This window comes from Mercenaria mercenaria, chromosome 2, assembly GCF_021730395.1.
Source record: "Mercenaria mercenaria strain notata chromosome 2, MADL_Memer_1, whole genome shotgun sequence".
In the NCBI taxonomy this organism is placed as follows: domain Eukaryota; kingdom Metazoa; phylum Mollusca; class Bivalvia; order Venerida; family Veneridae; genus Mercenaria; species Mercenaria mercenaria.
In genome coordinates this window covers 41,291,133-41,307,111 of record NC_069362.1, presented here as the reverse complement: position 1 = coordinate 41,307,111, position 15,979 = coordinate 41,291,133, and the positions used below count along the sequence as shown (strand labels likewise).

Here is a 15,979-nt window from a genome sequence, read left to right as displayed (position 1 = left end):
ACCAATGTTGTATTTTTAACCTCAGGTTTTATATACTCTATTCCATTTGTGTGATCGCCCCACCAATCAAAACTAAACGAAGGAAATGTTTTATCAGAGTTGCTAACGACAATATTTATTTCGATTATGTAATCCCCACCTTGTTGGATTTGAAAAAACATCTCTTTCCCTACCCTTATGATTATTTTCTAAATATATATGATTTGTTTTAATAAAACTTTTATAATCTGTAATCTTATTAACTCGTAATCCAAATAATTCAAATAAATCTGTGGTATTTAATGCCTTTTGTTGTAACTGTTTATCTTCAATGTCATATGTCTGAATTCGAACGCGAGTATAATAAAGATTTACATGAAGTTGTCTGCTATTATAATATTCAAAAAGAAACACTTCACGTCTTACTGTTTCCAGTTCAGATTTATAATCTGCAAATTTATTTTCATGTTCAAGAATTACTTCAGCTAAATCATCAAGTCGTTTTGTTGTAGCAACTTCAGAAGCAGATAAACCGTCAACAGTGTTCTTTGTTCTAGCTAATTGTGTTTAGAAAAACATTTTTTTACTTTTCTAATTTCTTCTGCATTAGTGGTAATTTTTTCTGCATTAGTAGAAATTGCTTGGGTATTAGCAGTGGTTGATTCTCCTTGTTTAGCTGATATTTCAACTACAAAGTCCAGATCATTTATTATTGTTTTAATTTTATCATTAAACTCATTTATATCTTCTTGTAATATTTTTGTAAGATTACTTAGGTCTGCGTACTTTAAATTGTGACGTGTGTCGACATTACTAATCAAGATCCGAAGTTGTTTCTTAAAGTTTTCTATTTTAGAATTGAGCTTTTTTTAAGGTTTTCTAATGCTGTGTCATGATCATCACCCCTTTGTGAAGCTGCCTTTTCCAGTTCAGATTTATATTCTGCAAATTTATTTGAAAATGTATCGAGTAAATCTTGGTATTTTTTTGTAAAGTCAGTGTTAAGTTTATTTACTTCTGTTCTGATTTCTAACTGATACATATTTTGTAACTTTTTCTCGGCTTCAATAATCTTGTCTTTTAGTTCTTCATGTTTAATCATACTATCTTTTAATTCTTGAATTTGAGTGAATAAAATGTTTAAATTGACTCGAAATACTTCTTTTATGTTTTCATCTGTCAAATCAGATTTCTCTTCCAGTTCTTTAATAGAATCAACCATAGCTTTCATTTCTTTTTCATTTTTATTTTGTAATTGAACTATTAATAATGAATTCTTTTTAAAATCTTTTGTTAATTCTTCAATATTCTTTACTTCTGTTTCTAGTGTCTGTTTTATACTTTTGATATCTTCAAGATTATAGTCATCTATAATTACACCTTGAACTTTTTTATACATAAACCGTCTTGAAACTGCATCGTTTGGTTTATCTGGATTTCCTAGGTTGATTATTTCATTACCTCCCATATCTAATGCTCTGTTCATTGTGTTATCAAGTTCCTTATTTCTGTGAAGATACGATTCCGTTTCCTTTTTAAGTTTTTTTGAATTGTTTTTAGTAGCATAAACACTTAAATCAATATCAAATTTAACTTTACTTATACTGTCAGGTTGATTAATTTGTTTTACATCCTTAAAAGCTCCCATTATATAATTATTATATAATTCCTGTAAAGTTTTTTCTTAAAACCTTCCTTGGTTTGTCAATATATAAGAAATCATATTTTTGATTTGTTGCATTTAATTTAGCAAAAGAGTTAGGGTTAATATTTAGTTCATTACAAATCATATCATTTTGTCGTTTACTTGAACTTTCAAATAAAATATAATGTGAACAGTTAATCCGAATATCTTTTGGTGCTTTATAGTAAGACTGACTTAAATAAATAACACAACAGTTTTTGTGACGTCCTTGAATGAAGTATTTTGTTATTTCATTTTGAACCTTTTTATCTTCACATACAAAATCATCAAATATTACTACTTTTTGTTTTTCTGACTCAAGATTCTCACAGGGTTCAATTTGGTGGGGATCAGCTGAATATTCAAGTATTTCATTTGGATTTATTTTATTTTTTTCTGCAATTCCATTTAAGAGTTTAATTAAAACCTGATATTTAGATTGTTCTAGGTTTTTAGCATATAGGTATAATTTATCATAATATATAAGAGGTTTTCGTATCATATGCATAAATGTATTTGTTTTGCCAGATCCAGAAGATCCGCATACTAACATTCTGAAACATGAATCCGGCATAAAAGGATAATGTTGTTTAAAGTTATTGCGTTTGGCATTACTTTTTGTATCATAATTTGGAATTTCCATTATATAATAATATTACATTATCTTACATTATTTTACATTATCTTACATTATCTTACATTATTATATAAATGCATTCAAAACTTAATGAAAAAAAAATAAGAAAAAATTTAGTCGGACAAAAGATGAGAAATTTAAAAGAAGAAATAATGAGAGAAAAAATTGAAAAAGCTACAAATCGGGATATGTATAATGAAATTTATAAGCCAATTACTGAAGGAATAGAAAGTCAAAAAGAACAATTATCAAGTCAGTTAAAAGCATTACCTGGAATTAAGGAGCAATTAGCGTTATTAGGTGATGAAATGAAAGACATACAAACATATCAGGGTTTACCACAGCTATTCCAAGAACCGCTACCGTTATTACCGCCGAAAGATCATATGGGTTTGAATGATGAAGATGATGAGTTTGATGACATTAAAGAATTGGAGGCAACGGCAATGTCAAAAAAAAATTCGGGATGAATTAGGAGAAGAATTAAAAGAAATAGAAGAATCATATAAATCAAAAGAAAAAATGGGTGCAATGTCGTTCGATCCGGCAGAGTTAAATAAAGAAATTAATTTAAAACTTTTAGACAGAAAAAAATATAACACACCACAAGAAGTGTTTGAATATTTTCACAGCAAATCTAAAGATCCTGATGAAAAACTGACTAGGGAAGATTTAGATATGGTCATAGAACGTGCATCGGATGAAATAAAAAAATTGGGTAGTGAATCTGGTGCAATAACTAGAATGAAAGATCCCACAGATCTTGATTTGAAGCGGCAGGAGGTAATTATAGCCAAAAAGGAAAATTTAAAAAAATATAGAAAAACGATTAAAGATATTCTTAATCAAGGAAAGTATATGGGAAAAGGAATAAGACGTCATAATACAAATAAAGTTTCACCAAATGGACAATATGGTAATTTAATTATTAACTTAAATAAACTTTATGGTCAAAATAAATTAATTGCTAAGGATCAAAGAACTGGAAAAGAAGTTATTAACGCCAAAGTAGATAATGATTTAATTGATTTGGTTAATAAAAGATATAACAATAATAAAAAACATTCAATTCATTCTAGAAAAATATTTAAAGAATTAACAGAAAAATCAGGATTACCTATCAATAAAAGATCTATGAAATTTAAAAAAGTAATTAGGGGTGATTCCATCAATGCCTCCGGTAGTCAAGGTTATGACGTTTGTCCATGTAATCCAGAAGAATTGGTTAATGACTTGGAGTTAATTTGTGGTTCAATTGATGCTGGAAATAATAATGAAGAACTAAAAAATGAAGGTATTAGGGTAGTAGATCAATTATTAAAAATGGATAAATTGTTACCAAAACAACATGAAATGTTAAATAAAAAGTATTTTTCTTGAATATATAAATGGAACAAAAAATAGTATTAAGTTCTGAAACAGTTAAAGATGATAAGAAAAATACTCCGGGTGATTTTACAATCAGATTTAGTCGTTCTTTAATTTTAGATAAAAATAAAACTTATGTTGTTGGTTTGGATAGTATGACACTATGACTTATTCTTGGCATAATATTAGTGATGAATATGACAATAAAAGAATTCGTTATAATAATGGTAAAGAATGGAAAGATATTATATTTACAAATGGTTCTTACAGTTACACTGATATTAATAATTACATAAGGGAAACATTAATAAGTAATGATGATTATGAATTTGATAAATCAGACATTGCTCCAATAAGTTTGGAATTTGATTTAAGTAGTTTTAAGGTTTTGATTTCAATTCATGATAATTTTATGTTGGATTTAAGAATGTCAAATTTTCATACATTGCTTGGATTTGAGAAAAAAGCTTTGAGAAATACTGAATGGGGAACTACAACACCAAATATAACTAACTCTTTGGATACAATTTACATTCATTGTGATCTTATTGATAATTCACTTGTTGATGGTAATTTTAGTGATATTATCTATGCTTTAAGTACTGCAGATTTAACAAGAGCTTATCAATTTACAAAAGAACCAAACAGGGTTGGATATTCTGAAATTAATAAATATATTATAAATTCAATATGAATATATATTACAGATGTGTTTGGTAGAATAATTAATTTTAATGAGGTTGAAACAAGTTTTACATTAATATTAAAAGAAATTAATTAAAATTTAGTTTTATATAATGTACAAAAAAGTTTATGACAAAAATAAAGGAATATTTATTTATGTTGATGCTCACACAGGAGAAGAAAATATACATGGCTCAGGTATCTTTGACACTTTAACAAAATTATTTTCAAGTGGGGTTGCATCTTCAATTAGCACAGCTGGAAAAAAAGCATTAGAAACAGCAGGAAAAGCCGCGCTAGAAAGTGGAACAAAAAGGTTTGGAACGGAAGTTGGAAATTTAGCTGCTAATAAAATTGTTGAAAAATTTAAAAAGAAACCTGTTCCGGCAGTTAGTGATTTAATTGTTAAGGAATTACAAGAAAAGAATAACAGCAAAAATAATGAGGAGGGGGATATTAATATGAGAATAAATAGAATATTGTCAGGATCGGGGACGCGTAAACGTATTAACAGATTAATTTATAAAAAATAAAATAATATATAATATATACATGTTTAGAACAAAACAATATTGTGAAAGATACGAACTAACTCCTATTCAATTAGATACAGCTTTAATATCTGTCTTGGGAAATAATGTTAAGCAACAAAAAATTTACAATTAATGATAGAAGCTCATATTTTGATTGGTTTAATGGCTATTTTGAAGTAAGTTTTAAAGTTAATAAGCTTGCTGATGGTGCTAATTATGCTGATGGAGATCATGTTGCTTTAATTAACAATGCAGCATCAATAATTAATCAGTAAGTGGTTAAACAAAATGGAAAAATTGTATATGATTGTAATAATTTATATAAGGTAGTAAATATAAAGAGTTTGGTTGAATTGTCTAAGGATTATGCAGAAACAACCGGAACAAATGAATTTATCTCTTTAGATACTACTGCTGTTGCTGAAGATAGAAAAGATCATGACGATTATAATCTGGGGTTTACTATTAGAAAGAAATTAATCGAAGGTGGTAAAGAGGTAAATGCTAAAATTCCGTTAAATAATTATTCATTTTTTCAGGGTTTAGAGACTAATATTTTACCTCCAAGTCAAATTCAAATAACACTGCAGCTGACGGATGATGATGAATTAATTTTTATAGAACTGCTGGTGTTGATCCAGGTAGAGTAATTGTAACAAAATTAATACTATGGGTTCCACGTTTAATTTTCAATGAATTTGGGCTTAATCTAGTTGCTGAAATATTTACAAAAGCAAGATGGTCATACCTTCGGGAAATGGTGACACAATCAACTAATACACGACAAAATAATATAACCTTTAGAATAACAGCTGGTATAACAAAACCACAACATGTATTTGTTTATTTACAACGACCTAACAAAAGTAATTCACAACAACATGACCCGCATTTATTAGATACATTTAGGGTAAATGCTAATAATAGTGATTGCACTTTAAGCTCCTGTCGTCTTGAAGTTGGTGTTTTTTATCCAGAAACAGAATACACAAGTATATCAAGAATATATGACGATGTAATTAATTATTATTATAAACAAAACAATAACACTACTGGAAGTTTGCTAAATAGATCAAACTTTTATAGTTTATTTTGATTTGTTCATTTTAACTTGGAATATAAAAAGGAAGTAATAACAGAAGATCCTAAGCATATTACATTAACAGCTAAGTTAAATGTTGCACCAGCAGCTAATATTCGTGTTTATGCAGTTGTATTGTATGAATAAACAGTTGAAATAAATACTATTGGAAATGAACTTGTTATTGTTTAAATAAAATAAAATTGAAATAAAGTAAAATTAGAATAAATATAAAGTATATAATGTCATCAAATTATATTGAATATAAAGTTTACCTTACAGATGGACAGAAAATTTTTTTTAGCACAGGCTAATAATATTAAAATTCCATATACTTTTAGATTAAAACATGAACAATTACGTGGAAACTTCCCTTTACTTTTAACAAAAACACAAATTTATCAAATTGAAAAGTCTATTAGAAATAATAAGGGATTAGAAATTACAATTTCAAAAAAATAAATGTCCAGTCAAGGTCAAAATGGTGGATTTTTAGGAGCTTTGGCTGGTTTATTAGGAAAAACAATTCTTCCAATGGCAGCAAAAATAGCTCCAAAAATATTAGCTCCTCTAGGCATGGGAGCCCTCTCTGGGCTGGCCAGTACCGGTGTCAGTAAGTTACTTGGGAATGGTATGATTTCGGTAGCTAATGATAAGAGAAATATAATATCACCATATCTTACACCTAATCAAAGAAAGCAACTAGTAGGATCTGGAGTGATTAAATTAACACAAAAACAAAAACAAAATGGTGGCTTTCTGGGTACACTTTTCGCTAGTCTAGGGATACCTTTGATTACATCTTTGTTAAGTGGTAAGGGACATGGTCGGGGTATACAGATTGATTCTCAGAGGAGACCTTACAGACGAATTCCTATAGTAAAAAAAAAAAAAAATTATAAACAAACCAATATCTAACTTTGAAATTGAACAATGGGTAAAACAACTCGGTATAACAAACTTTAGGGGTGTATTTAGTAGAAATAATTTACCAAAAACGAAAGAAAAGGTTAAATGTGGAATTATAAATTTAGATGACTCTTTTGGGCCTGGAACACATTGGATTTGTTATATAAATAACATGTACTCTAATCAAACCAGAGGTTTTCGGAAAAGTACTTTGTACTTTGATCCATTTGGACTTCCTCCACCAAAAGAAGTAATCAAATATATACCTGGAGTCAAGTATAACAACATACAATATCAAGACAAAACAAGTACACTCTGTGGTTATTATTGTTTATTTTTCATAAAAATGTTACAAAACAAAGTACCGTTGTATGATTTATTGTATAAAATACTAAATATTCATAATCAAAGAATAAACGAACAAACAATTATAAATTATTTTAATAAAAATGTTATATTCTATACTACTCGAAAATAAACAAACAATCATATTCAATTTCACAATTCAGTACAAGTGATAACTAATCTAAAAATAAACGTGAACATTGTACACGGAAGTGACGTAGTAACTAAATCTAAAAATAAACGTGAACATTGTACACGGAAGTGACGTAGTAACTAAATCTAAAAATAAACGTGAACATTGTACACGGAAGTGACGTAATACATAGAAATTCTCTTAATGTTAAACATAAGCGTGAACATTGCTTAATACAAATTACCAGTTTAATTCTTTACATATTTCCTCAATCAGTTTTCTTTTTTTTTTATTAAAGTTCCGATGTTTATGCTACATTTATGCAATTTTTTATGTTTCTGAATTAAATGAGAAACTAAAACAAGATGTCGACAATAAGAATCAGAATAATGTATACCATTGTTATGAAGAAATAATCCTAATCCGCAATCTTTCGGACATATTTTTTTCATTTCTTTAATTATGAGTCCAATTTTGTAAGTACAAAAAACAATATGTTGTTTTGTCTTTTGTATTTGTTTATCTAAATTCATAATACTTTGAGCACATGTTTCTATAGTTGAGGTATCCGCATTGAAATTGTCCAAAACAGCTCCTTGTCCGAATGATTTCACAATTTCATCTTTTAATTCATTCTTAATCTCATTTCGTGTGCGTCGTTGAGGTCGTGGATTGGTCGCATCTGCCAGTTTGAAGTAATATTTCGTGTGAAAAATTGTTTCCCATTCTGCACATGTAGAATCTTGTTTGTAGTTCTCGCTGAGGTGGGTGGTTAATTTAATCAAATCTTGCAAAAGTTCTGTTGTTGTTATATGATCCCTGAAATTAAAACGGTTTTAAAAGAACTATATTAGTTAAATATCCGTTAATTCTACCGTTCGCTATAGTGTGTACATTTATAAGTTGTTATGCGTATATACATTTTGAAATAAACTAAACAATTATATAAGCAAAGTTTATTTGTTTTACCTAAGGTCAACGATTATCTACATAAAATACATTAACATTACAAGTAAATAGATTGTATATTTAAGTGGCGGCTAAACAGTTTGTCAAATAAGACTTACATTTTAATCGTTTTGAATTTCCCTTCCTTCTATTCTATCGTTGTTTGTGTTGTGGTATATAACAACAGCTTGCTTCTGCGCAGCTTTTTATACTAATAAAGAATGTTCTAGCAAAGAAAGTTCCAGTGTGTCGTCTGATATAATATTGCATCACCGGTGGAACCATTGGTAAGCTTCGTTGTGTAGAATGTTCTGGGTGTGTATGGTACTAAACCCTTTCTTTTTATTTCTCAATAATATTTCCACATATCCATTGTTATTAAAGTCTAAAATCATATCCTTTTTGTTCGATTTTATTAATTGATCAACTGTTTTTCAAGTTTGATATATTTGTAAACAGTTAGCAGTCCGTTGGGTGTAAGTTCTATTGTTGTAATCTATCTGAATTCCAGACATGTTGTTTAGTAAGTTCATAATATTTGTCACAGTATAACGAATATATGATTGTAAAAGTAAGTACTCCACCCCTCTCCAAATATGCAGTTAAAACTAAAGACGTCTTTGTAGAAATCTCAAATAATCATATCTTTGTAGTGTTTTTATAAGTCCTTTCTTTAATTATTTAACTTTATAAGACATATCCTTTGTCATAACTGTTCAAAATAGCATTCCATTCCTTTATCTAAGTTGATAAATGTCCGATGTATAATACAACACTATATTGAAAAGAATAATATAGCATATCGATTGTCACTCCGTGCGGTAAACTCTCTCGATTGGATAAATTTGTTCAGCGCCATGGCAACCCGACCGATATTTACTACGCTTTCTGAATGAATAAACGTAGTAAAAATCTAATGCGTTGTGTTTTATCAATAAGGGCACTACTATTGAAAATTGTTTCTTAGTGTTTTAAAGGAAATATATTTTATATAAAATATATGTTTTTTCAATGGATTTAAACTTGTGGGGGTTTTTAATTGTGTGGGGAGACGGTGTTTCAACCCACTTACGTTCATAAAACCAGATGTTTTTGAATTACCCGGCATTTGTCTGGACTGGTCAAGGGTTATAGGTTAAATAAGGTCAGATTGACCCTTCAACCTTACGCCCATCAAAGATTTTCAGGGTACAAATGCATTGAGTTAGTATTTTAAGACTGGCTAGCTTTGGATTTTTTAAATTTGAATTGGTCGGCATTGGGTTTTTTTAAAAGAGGGTGAGGGGTCAAGTGAGGTCAGATTGGCTTAAAATCGGTAGTTTCTATACTACTCTTGTGATAATTATTCAAATATGTTCTGGTGATAACAACTTTAATCAGACAGCCAAAAGTACTGTAGGTACTTTCTATAGCCACTTTATTGCCAACTATTGGTTCCCAACTAAATTACATACAGACCAAGGTGCCAATTTTGAGTCAGATTCAATCAAAGAATTATGCAAAACATCGACATTTAACAGTCAAGTACACGCCCTTAAATTCGTCATCATTGGTATCAATTACCGAATCTTTGTTTCACAAATGCCACAATTATTTACTTATCCCCATCGCTCCCTTGCACTTTTACTATAAGTAAGGCTAGGTACAAGCATGATTTAGACAATCGGTCACCCTGGGCGGTGCCCCACTGTGATAAGTAAGTTCGAACGATCCTGAGTTCTTGGATGTGTGCATGTCAGTGTTTGCGCTGCTGTGGTTTGTCGTGTAGGAAGACTGCATTTTTGAACGTAACTTACCATGTTGAATATACATTCATATTTTTTCATTGCCGTCAACACCTCAACCTCTATTTTCTACACATTCTTACCTATTTATATATCTTACATATAATTACCTGTCGAACGTGTTTCTTTTTTGGGGGGATGCCCTTTGGTTCAGGGAAATCTACCATGACCATTTATTTTTATTGTATAAGCAAAAGATATTAACAATTGTTATGGCGGTGAAGTTAATTGCTTGATATTTAAGATGCCTTATAGCCTATTGTCATTATAGCTTCGATCCATTTTTTTTTTGCATTTGAATACCTGGTAGCGACAGGTATTTCTGATCTGTGTGATTTGCAAAGCTTTATGTAAGCTAACTGATCCATGAGATATTCACACAAATGGCAGGGCAATAGTTAAATGAAGGGTGTTAAAGCAATATTCTTACAATATCAAAATCAATACACAAATCCTTATTATAGAGTTTAACACTTGCACATTTAAACGTAACTTGTGAATATGTTTATACATATATACACACGGTGCATTTGCTCGTTTTAGATTTTTTTATTGGTTTAAGTTGATTTTGTTATAAATCCAAGGTAAAGCTTTTAGACACACCACACGCAGCAATACTCAAGTACTTTAAATGGTGTTTACTTCGGATCACTGTGTCCCAATTAATTTTAGTGCATTTCCCCTGGACATTTTTGGTGTATTTTCCCAGGACATAACTATGTTCTATGTACAACATAGATATCCTGGATAAGATTTAAAAAAGATCTATGCACGACTTACCAACTCCTATATAGGAGTTAGTTACCCATACGTAAGGCATTATAACTCATACGTATGAGAGGGCCTCCAAGACGGGATTGTAAAAGTGTGTGACTTCAAATCACTAGCCTCTCACCGATATCGGTTCAAACGTCACTTGGAATGTTTAATTCTTTGTGTGAGGAAGCCATCTTGCTTAGGAAAAGTCGGTGGCTCTACCAAGGTGCACTTCAGTGGAAATAATGCATGGAGTGGCACCTGGGGAACCTTGTTTAAAGAGTATGACAGCTTACAAAATCTAACACCACTGAATTACCTGAATTTACTCTGGACCTATTGCATGCTTAAGAATAACATTTAGATAGCATAACGTTAATTGTATTGACAGTGCTTCGTCGCAATAAAGTTATCTAAAAATTGTTATCAATTCATAATTCAGATCTCAACAAATATCCAAACTATTAAGCAGATAATGGCATAGACTATTATTTAAAATGTGTAAAATTAAAAAGTTTTATTACCTTAGAAACTTGTAGAAACATGTATCTATGACGGCTTTGTCCTTTGATATTCCTATATATGCTATCGTAAACAGCTGTTTATTGATTTCATTTCAATACTTGGAAGTTAATCCGAAAGTAGAACAGGCAAAGTATGGAAACCTTAAATGGACTTCCTTTTTTAAATTTGTATTTGATTTCTAGTATATATAATTTTAAACTCGTGTATAGTTATGTTTTAATATCATTGCTTTGATATTGGATTCTGTTCTAACTTCTAACTTGTCTTGACATTAATTATTAAGGACCAATGACATCAAATTTTATGGGCAAAATCAGATATTAATCTTGCGACATACAATTTAAAAGTTTTGACCTCTACCTTTTTGAAATTTAACGTTTTGAAAGGAAGATAACCCTTATAAAATCTTGCAGAAAATTGAATGTATTAGATTAGAAATAAGAAATGCATTATACACTTCAATACGATGGTATATTTAGGACATTAACTTTTCAAAGATTAAAATATCGTGTGCGCACGACATCTTATCTCGAGCGCACAACATCTTATCTCCTGAAAACGACATCTTATTTGGAGCGCACGCTATCTTATCCCAAGCAATCGGCATCTTATCTCGTGCGCTTGACATCTTATTACGTGCGCATGACATTTTACCTCGAGCGCACGGCATCTTATCTCAAGCACACATGACATCTTATCTATATACGTTAGGTTCAAGAAAATAACAAACGATCACGGCAATTCAGATGTTAGTTAAACTTCCAACTAGTACAAGTTTATCACATCATTTGGGAGAGCCAGTATAAACGAAACAAAAGCAAAAACGGCGGCAATCGTATTTACTGATGACCTGAATACACACAAAGGACTTTACAACATAAATTTAAGATGTCATGCGTAGGAGACAAGATGTCGTGCACTCGAGATAAGATGCCGTTCGCTCGAGATAAGATGTTGTGCCCACGAAAAAATATAATCTGAAGGAAATATATGTCCTGAAGAGACCACCGTACATTACCACGCTTGGTGACAAAAATGTATTTTTGTTAGTCATTTTGTGAGAAAAGACTTATTGATTTTTGGGCTACAGAGTTATTTGTATTGCATTCTTTAAGGTAGGATTATACGTTTCTTGGATTGATTTGAAACACAAATATATTTCTATGTGTATTTCAGTTACCTTTGTGCTGACAGAAAGTGTAAACACAAAAATGTATAAGTTACAGACAGACTGAAAGAGCAAATACATTTGTGTAAAATTTTATTGTATTTTCATTTCAGAATTTGATACGGTATCAGCATGTTTATCATAAATGTATTTTCAAACTTTAAAGTCACAGTTAAAAGTGTATTGATAAAAATCAATGTTTATGGATATTTAAGTGTGGTAGTCTATAAGTTATAATCCTTAACTAATTTCAGTGGCTAGGGATGTTTGTGGAAGAAGACAAATAATGCTTTTCACCTTCAATGATCTGCAACCAGCTTACTGCAGCCATTTATTCTCATGAATATAGTCATCACTAAAGACAGGCTTAAACCAACATTAAACCAACTGCGTGCAACAGTGGGGCAGCAAAAGCAGTTATCATATGTTATTTGATCAAGTAACCACTTGTTAAATGTTGCTTATAGCTGATGACACCTTCTGCTACTAAGTAACACCAAGACACAGTTCTAACTTTCCTTTAAAAATGTTACAGAATCCTATATCAGAGGTGAAGGTTGCTGAAGCGGAAGAACAACGACGCTGTATGACAGATTAAATCTACACTTTGGACAAAGTAAGTCATAACTTATATAGCTTTAACCAACGCTAATATATTATAGAACAGAGCAAAAATATAAAAGCAATTTAATCATGCAGCAGTTGTAACAATGACATAATAATACCCGTTCAACAGGTTCCCGGTGGCTCACGTATCAGTAGCTATATAAATTATAAACAAATCAATTTAATTAAAAACTATATATATACTACTCTCGCACGGTATTTGTAACAATAACATGTTAATTGTTACTATTAAGAAAAGGGGAATCGGGTAGTGAAACCATTATCCGTGACAAAATAGTTGTACTACTTTTGAATCGTATTGAATATAAAGAAACCCCTGATTTACCATGAAGTAAACGCTGAATTACCAATAAAGACATAATCGACTTTTTCCATAATGTTTTCGTTATCGTTCTCTATTTATACTTACTGCAGCACATGCAAATATTTATATACCCCCACTAAACATGTCGGGGGAGGGGGGCTATATAGGAGTCAGTATTTTCACGTCGTGTCGCGTCCATTCGTGAATTATTCCTCCTTTTACTTAGAATTTAAGGTTAATTTTGATGCATTATCTCAGTTATTACTAAATGGATTTGATTCAAACTTATGATAGATAGTAGCCATGTTCCTCTCTTCAGAGAGTGTGACGTTATCATTTTCCCTATATGTAATATATAAAGCCGTCTTCTTGGTCTCGGAGGAGGGAATTTTCTCCGCTAGATTTTAATTTTTAATTTAACGTAATTAAAACCATCTGCTATTTTAATTAAACATTTGAATTGTGTATGTATAAGACAACAATGGTGAATTACTAATATTTAATGTAGACAATATATTCAGTCTGTGTTTAAAATAAAGAAAACGATAAAATGCTAATTGACATTCAACAGTGTGAAAATAACATTTTTAACTTAACAGCGATAATTTAACGCTCAATTAGTCAATAATGTAAACATACTACAGCTATAAAACGACTGACACACTGTATGACACAGAGAACGAAACGGTTCGCCAATTTAGTTTCTACATTTTAAACTGTCCATTTGTAAGTCAATTTAACTATTGAACTTATTTAAATGATATTATAACAAAGGTAAATCGTCCGATTTTAATACGGTTGATAACTAATTTTGTCTTGATTTAGATTTAAGTCGTTATTTTATGTGTTTTGTAGAGATTCACCCGTTGTTCTAATATAATCGCAACCAAGTAAAATACTAAATATAGCAACAAGTATAGGAAAACCCGAGGTTATGAATAGTACCCATATTAGACGTGGGTTACCACAGTTAGTAGAAAAAAATACAGCACATCAACCCGTTCTCACCGTTAAATTTGCCATACTATTAAGCCAAAATTAACATTAATAAGGCGTTTTCTTGTATTAAAACGAAGAGAAATGTTCCCTTTTATAAACATTTCATAATTAAACCTCTCTTTATATCGAAATGATGCATTATTCTATATAATTTATAAGATCTAAATTACCACCAGCTGGACGATTTATGTTTACGTTGAAATGTTACTGGCGCACGCTTAATATTTTTACCAATCAATAGGTGTTCTTCACCAATTGATAACGTTTTTCAAATAATTCATATTTCTCTCAGACGGTCAAGAAGAAAAGATTGGATAACTGACAAATGTTTTACAGGTATGTAATGTTTTACATATTTGTTTGAGATTTCAATCATGATTTTATCACTTTATTGTATACACTTGAAATATTTATTTTCCTCGTGGGATTGGAGTATGTGGGGCGGGAACTGTATGTATTTTATGTTTGTAACTGATGTATTTATTTTAACAAGTAAATTAGACGAAAGATATTCACAGTTTATTTTCTCAATGCTTAAAGTGCATCGTGTTACGTTTTTATTACATTTTAGCATAAGTGAGTTATTGAAACACATGTTGTAAATACCGTATTGTTCTCTTTAGTTTCATTTGAATGCATACATTGGTGGGTGCGTTTTAAATGGTAACATAATACAGAGTAGATTTTCTACCTTTATTTATATACCTATAGTGCACACATTTACATAAGATAATATGGGGAATAGTAGTAAAGGTTTTGTATACAAGAGCATTCACTCAATGTCACTAGACAGCATCATTAAGTGCCGTTTGGCGGCTGTAAAAAGTCTCCCCGTTCTTAGATTCAGTGTTGTTATATTTCCTGGTCCTTTGGGATCATGGAATCCATTCAACATATGTGTAATAGAGTTCCGCTTAAGCCGGTGCTAGGGGGTGTGAGAGGTGTTGCACATTTCATTACCTCTCATGAACAGACTCAATCAAACCGAGTCTGCTATTATTCTTTTTGGTTGTATTCTTTGCTTCCAAGGGATCTTTTTACAGATTTTATTAACTATCACAACAGCAATCTTTAAGTGCCGTGTGGCGGTTGTAAAAAGTCTCCCCGTACTTGGATTCAGTGTTGTTATATTTTCTGGTCCTTTGGGATCATGGAGTCCATTCAACATATGTGTAATAGAGTTCCGCTTAAGCCGGTGCTAGGGGGCGTGAGAGGTGTTGCACATTTCATTACCTCTCATGAACAGACTCAATCAAACCGAGTCTGCTATTATTCTTTTTGGTTGTATTCTTTGCTTCCAAGGGATCTTTTTACAGATTTTATCAACTATCACAACAGCAATCTTTAAGTGCCGTGTGGCGGCTGTAAAAAGTCTCCCCGTACTTGAATTCAGTGTTGTTATATTTTCTGGTCCTTTGGGATCATGGAGTCCATTCAACATATGTGTAATAGAGTTCCGCTTAAGCCGGTGCTAGAGAGGTGTTGCACATTTCATTACCTCTCATGACCAGACTC

At 30.9% G+C, this 15,979-nt stretch overlaps 2 protein-coding genes and 1 long non-coding RNA gene across 11 annotated transcripts in view; 1 reads left to right on the top strand and 2 right to left on the bottom strand.

The window, feature by feature from the left end:
• Window positions 1–11,457, bottom strand: part of LOC123563802 (uncharacterized) — a 46,034-nt gene extending 34,577 nt beyond the window's left edge. For 8 of the 9 annotated variants that reach the window (XM_053536146.1, XM_053536167.1, XM_053536175.1 and 5 more), the window contains exon 1: window positions 11,366–11,431. In XM_053536146.1, the coding sequence (XP_053392121.1) occupies window positions 11,366–11,386 (21 nt within the window). In that variant the 5' untranslated portion in view covers window positions 11,387–11,431. Of the gene's footprint in view, window positions 1–11,365 lie in introns of all 9 variants that reach the window. The other variant, XM_053536193.1, reaches the window with a different exon arrangement.
• LOC128554882 (uncharacterized) lies at window positions 7,189–9,560 on the bottom strand. Its single transcript, XR_008369721.1, has 2 exons — window positions 8,421–9,560; window positions 7,189–8,172 (listed from the first exon to the last, which is right to left on the bottom strand). It is a non-coding gene; the product is annotated as an uncharacterized LOC128554882 (long non-coding RNA).
• Window positions 11,458–12,891: 1,434 nt separating the features above from the next.
• The window catches only part of LOC123563800 (uncharacterized), a 54,459-nt gene continuing 51,371 nt past the window's right edge, over window positions 12,892–15,979 (top strand). Inside the window, exon 1 of the mRNA XM_053536138.1 lies at window positions 12,892–13,150. The gene's annotated coding sequence lies outside the window, so the exon portion shown is untranslated. The remainder of the gene's footprint in view (window positions 13,151–15,979) is intronic.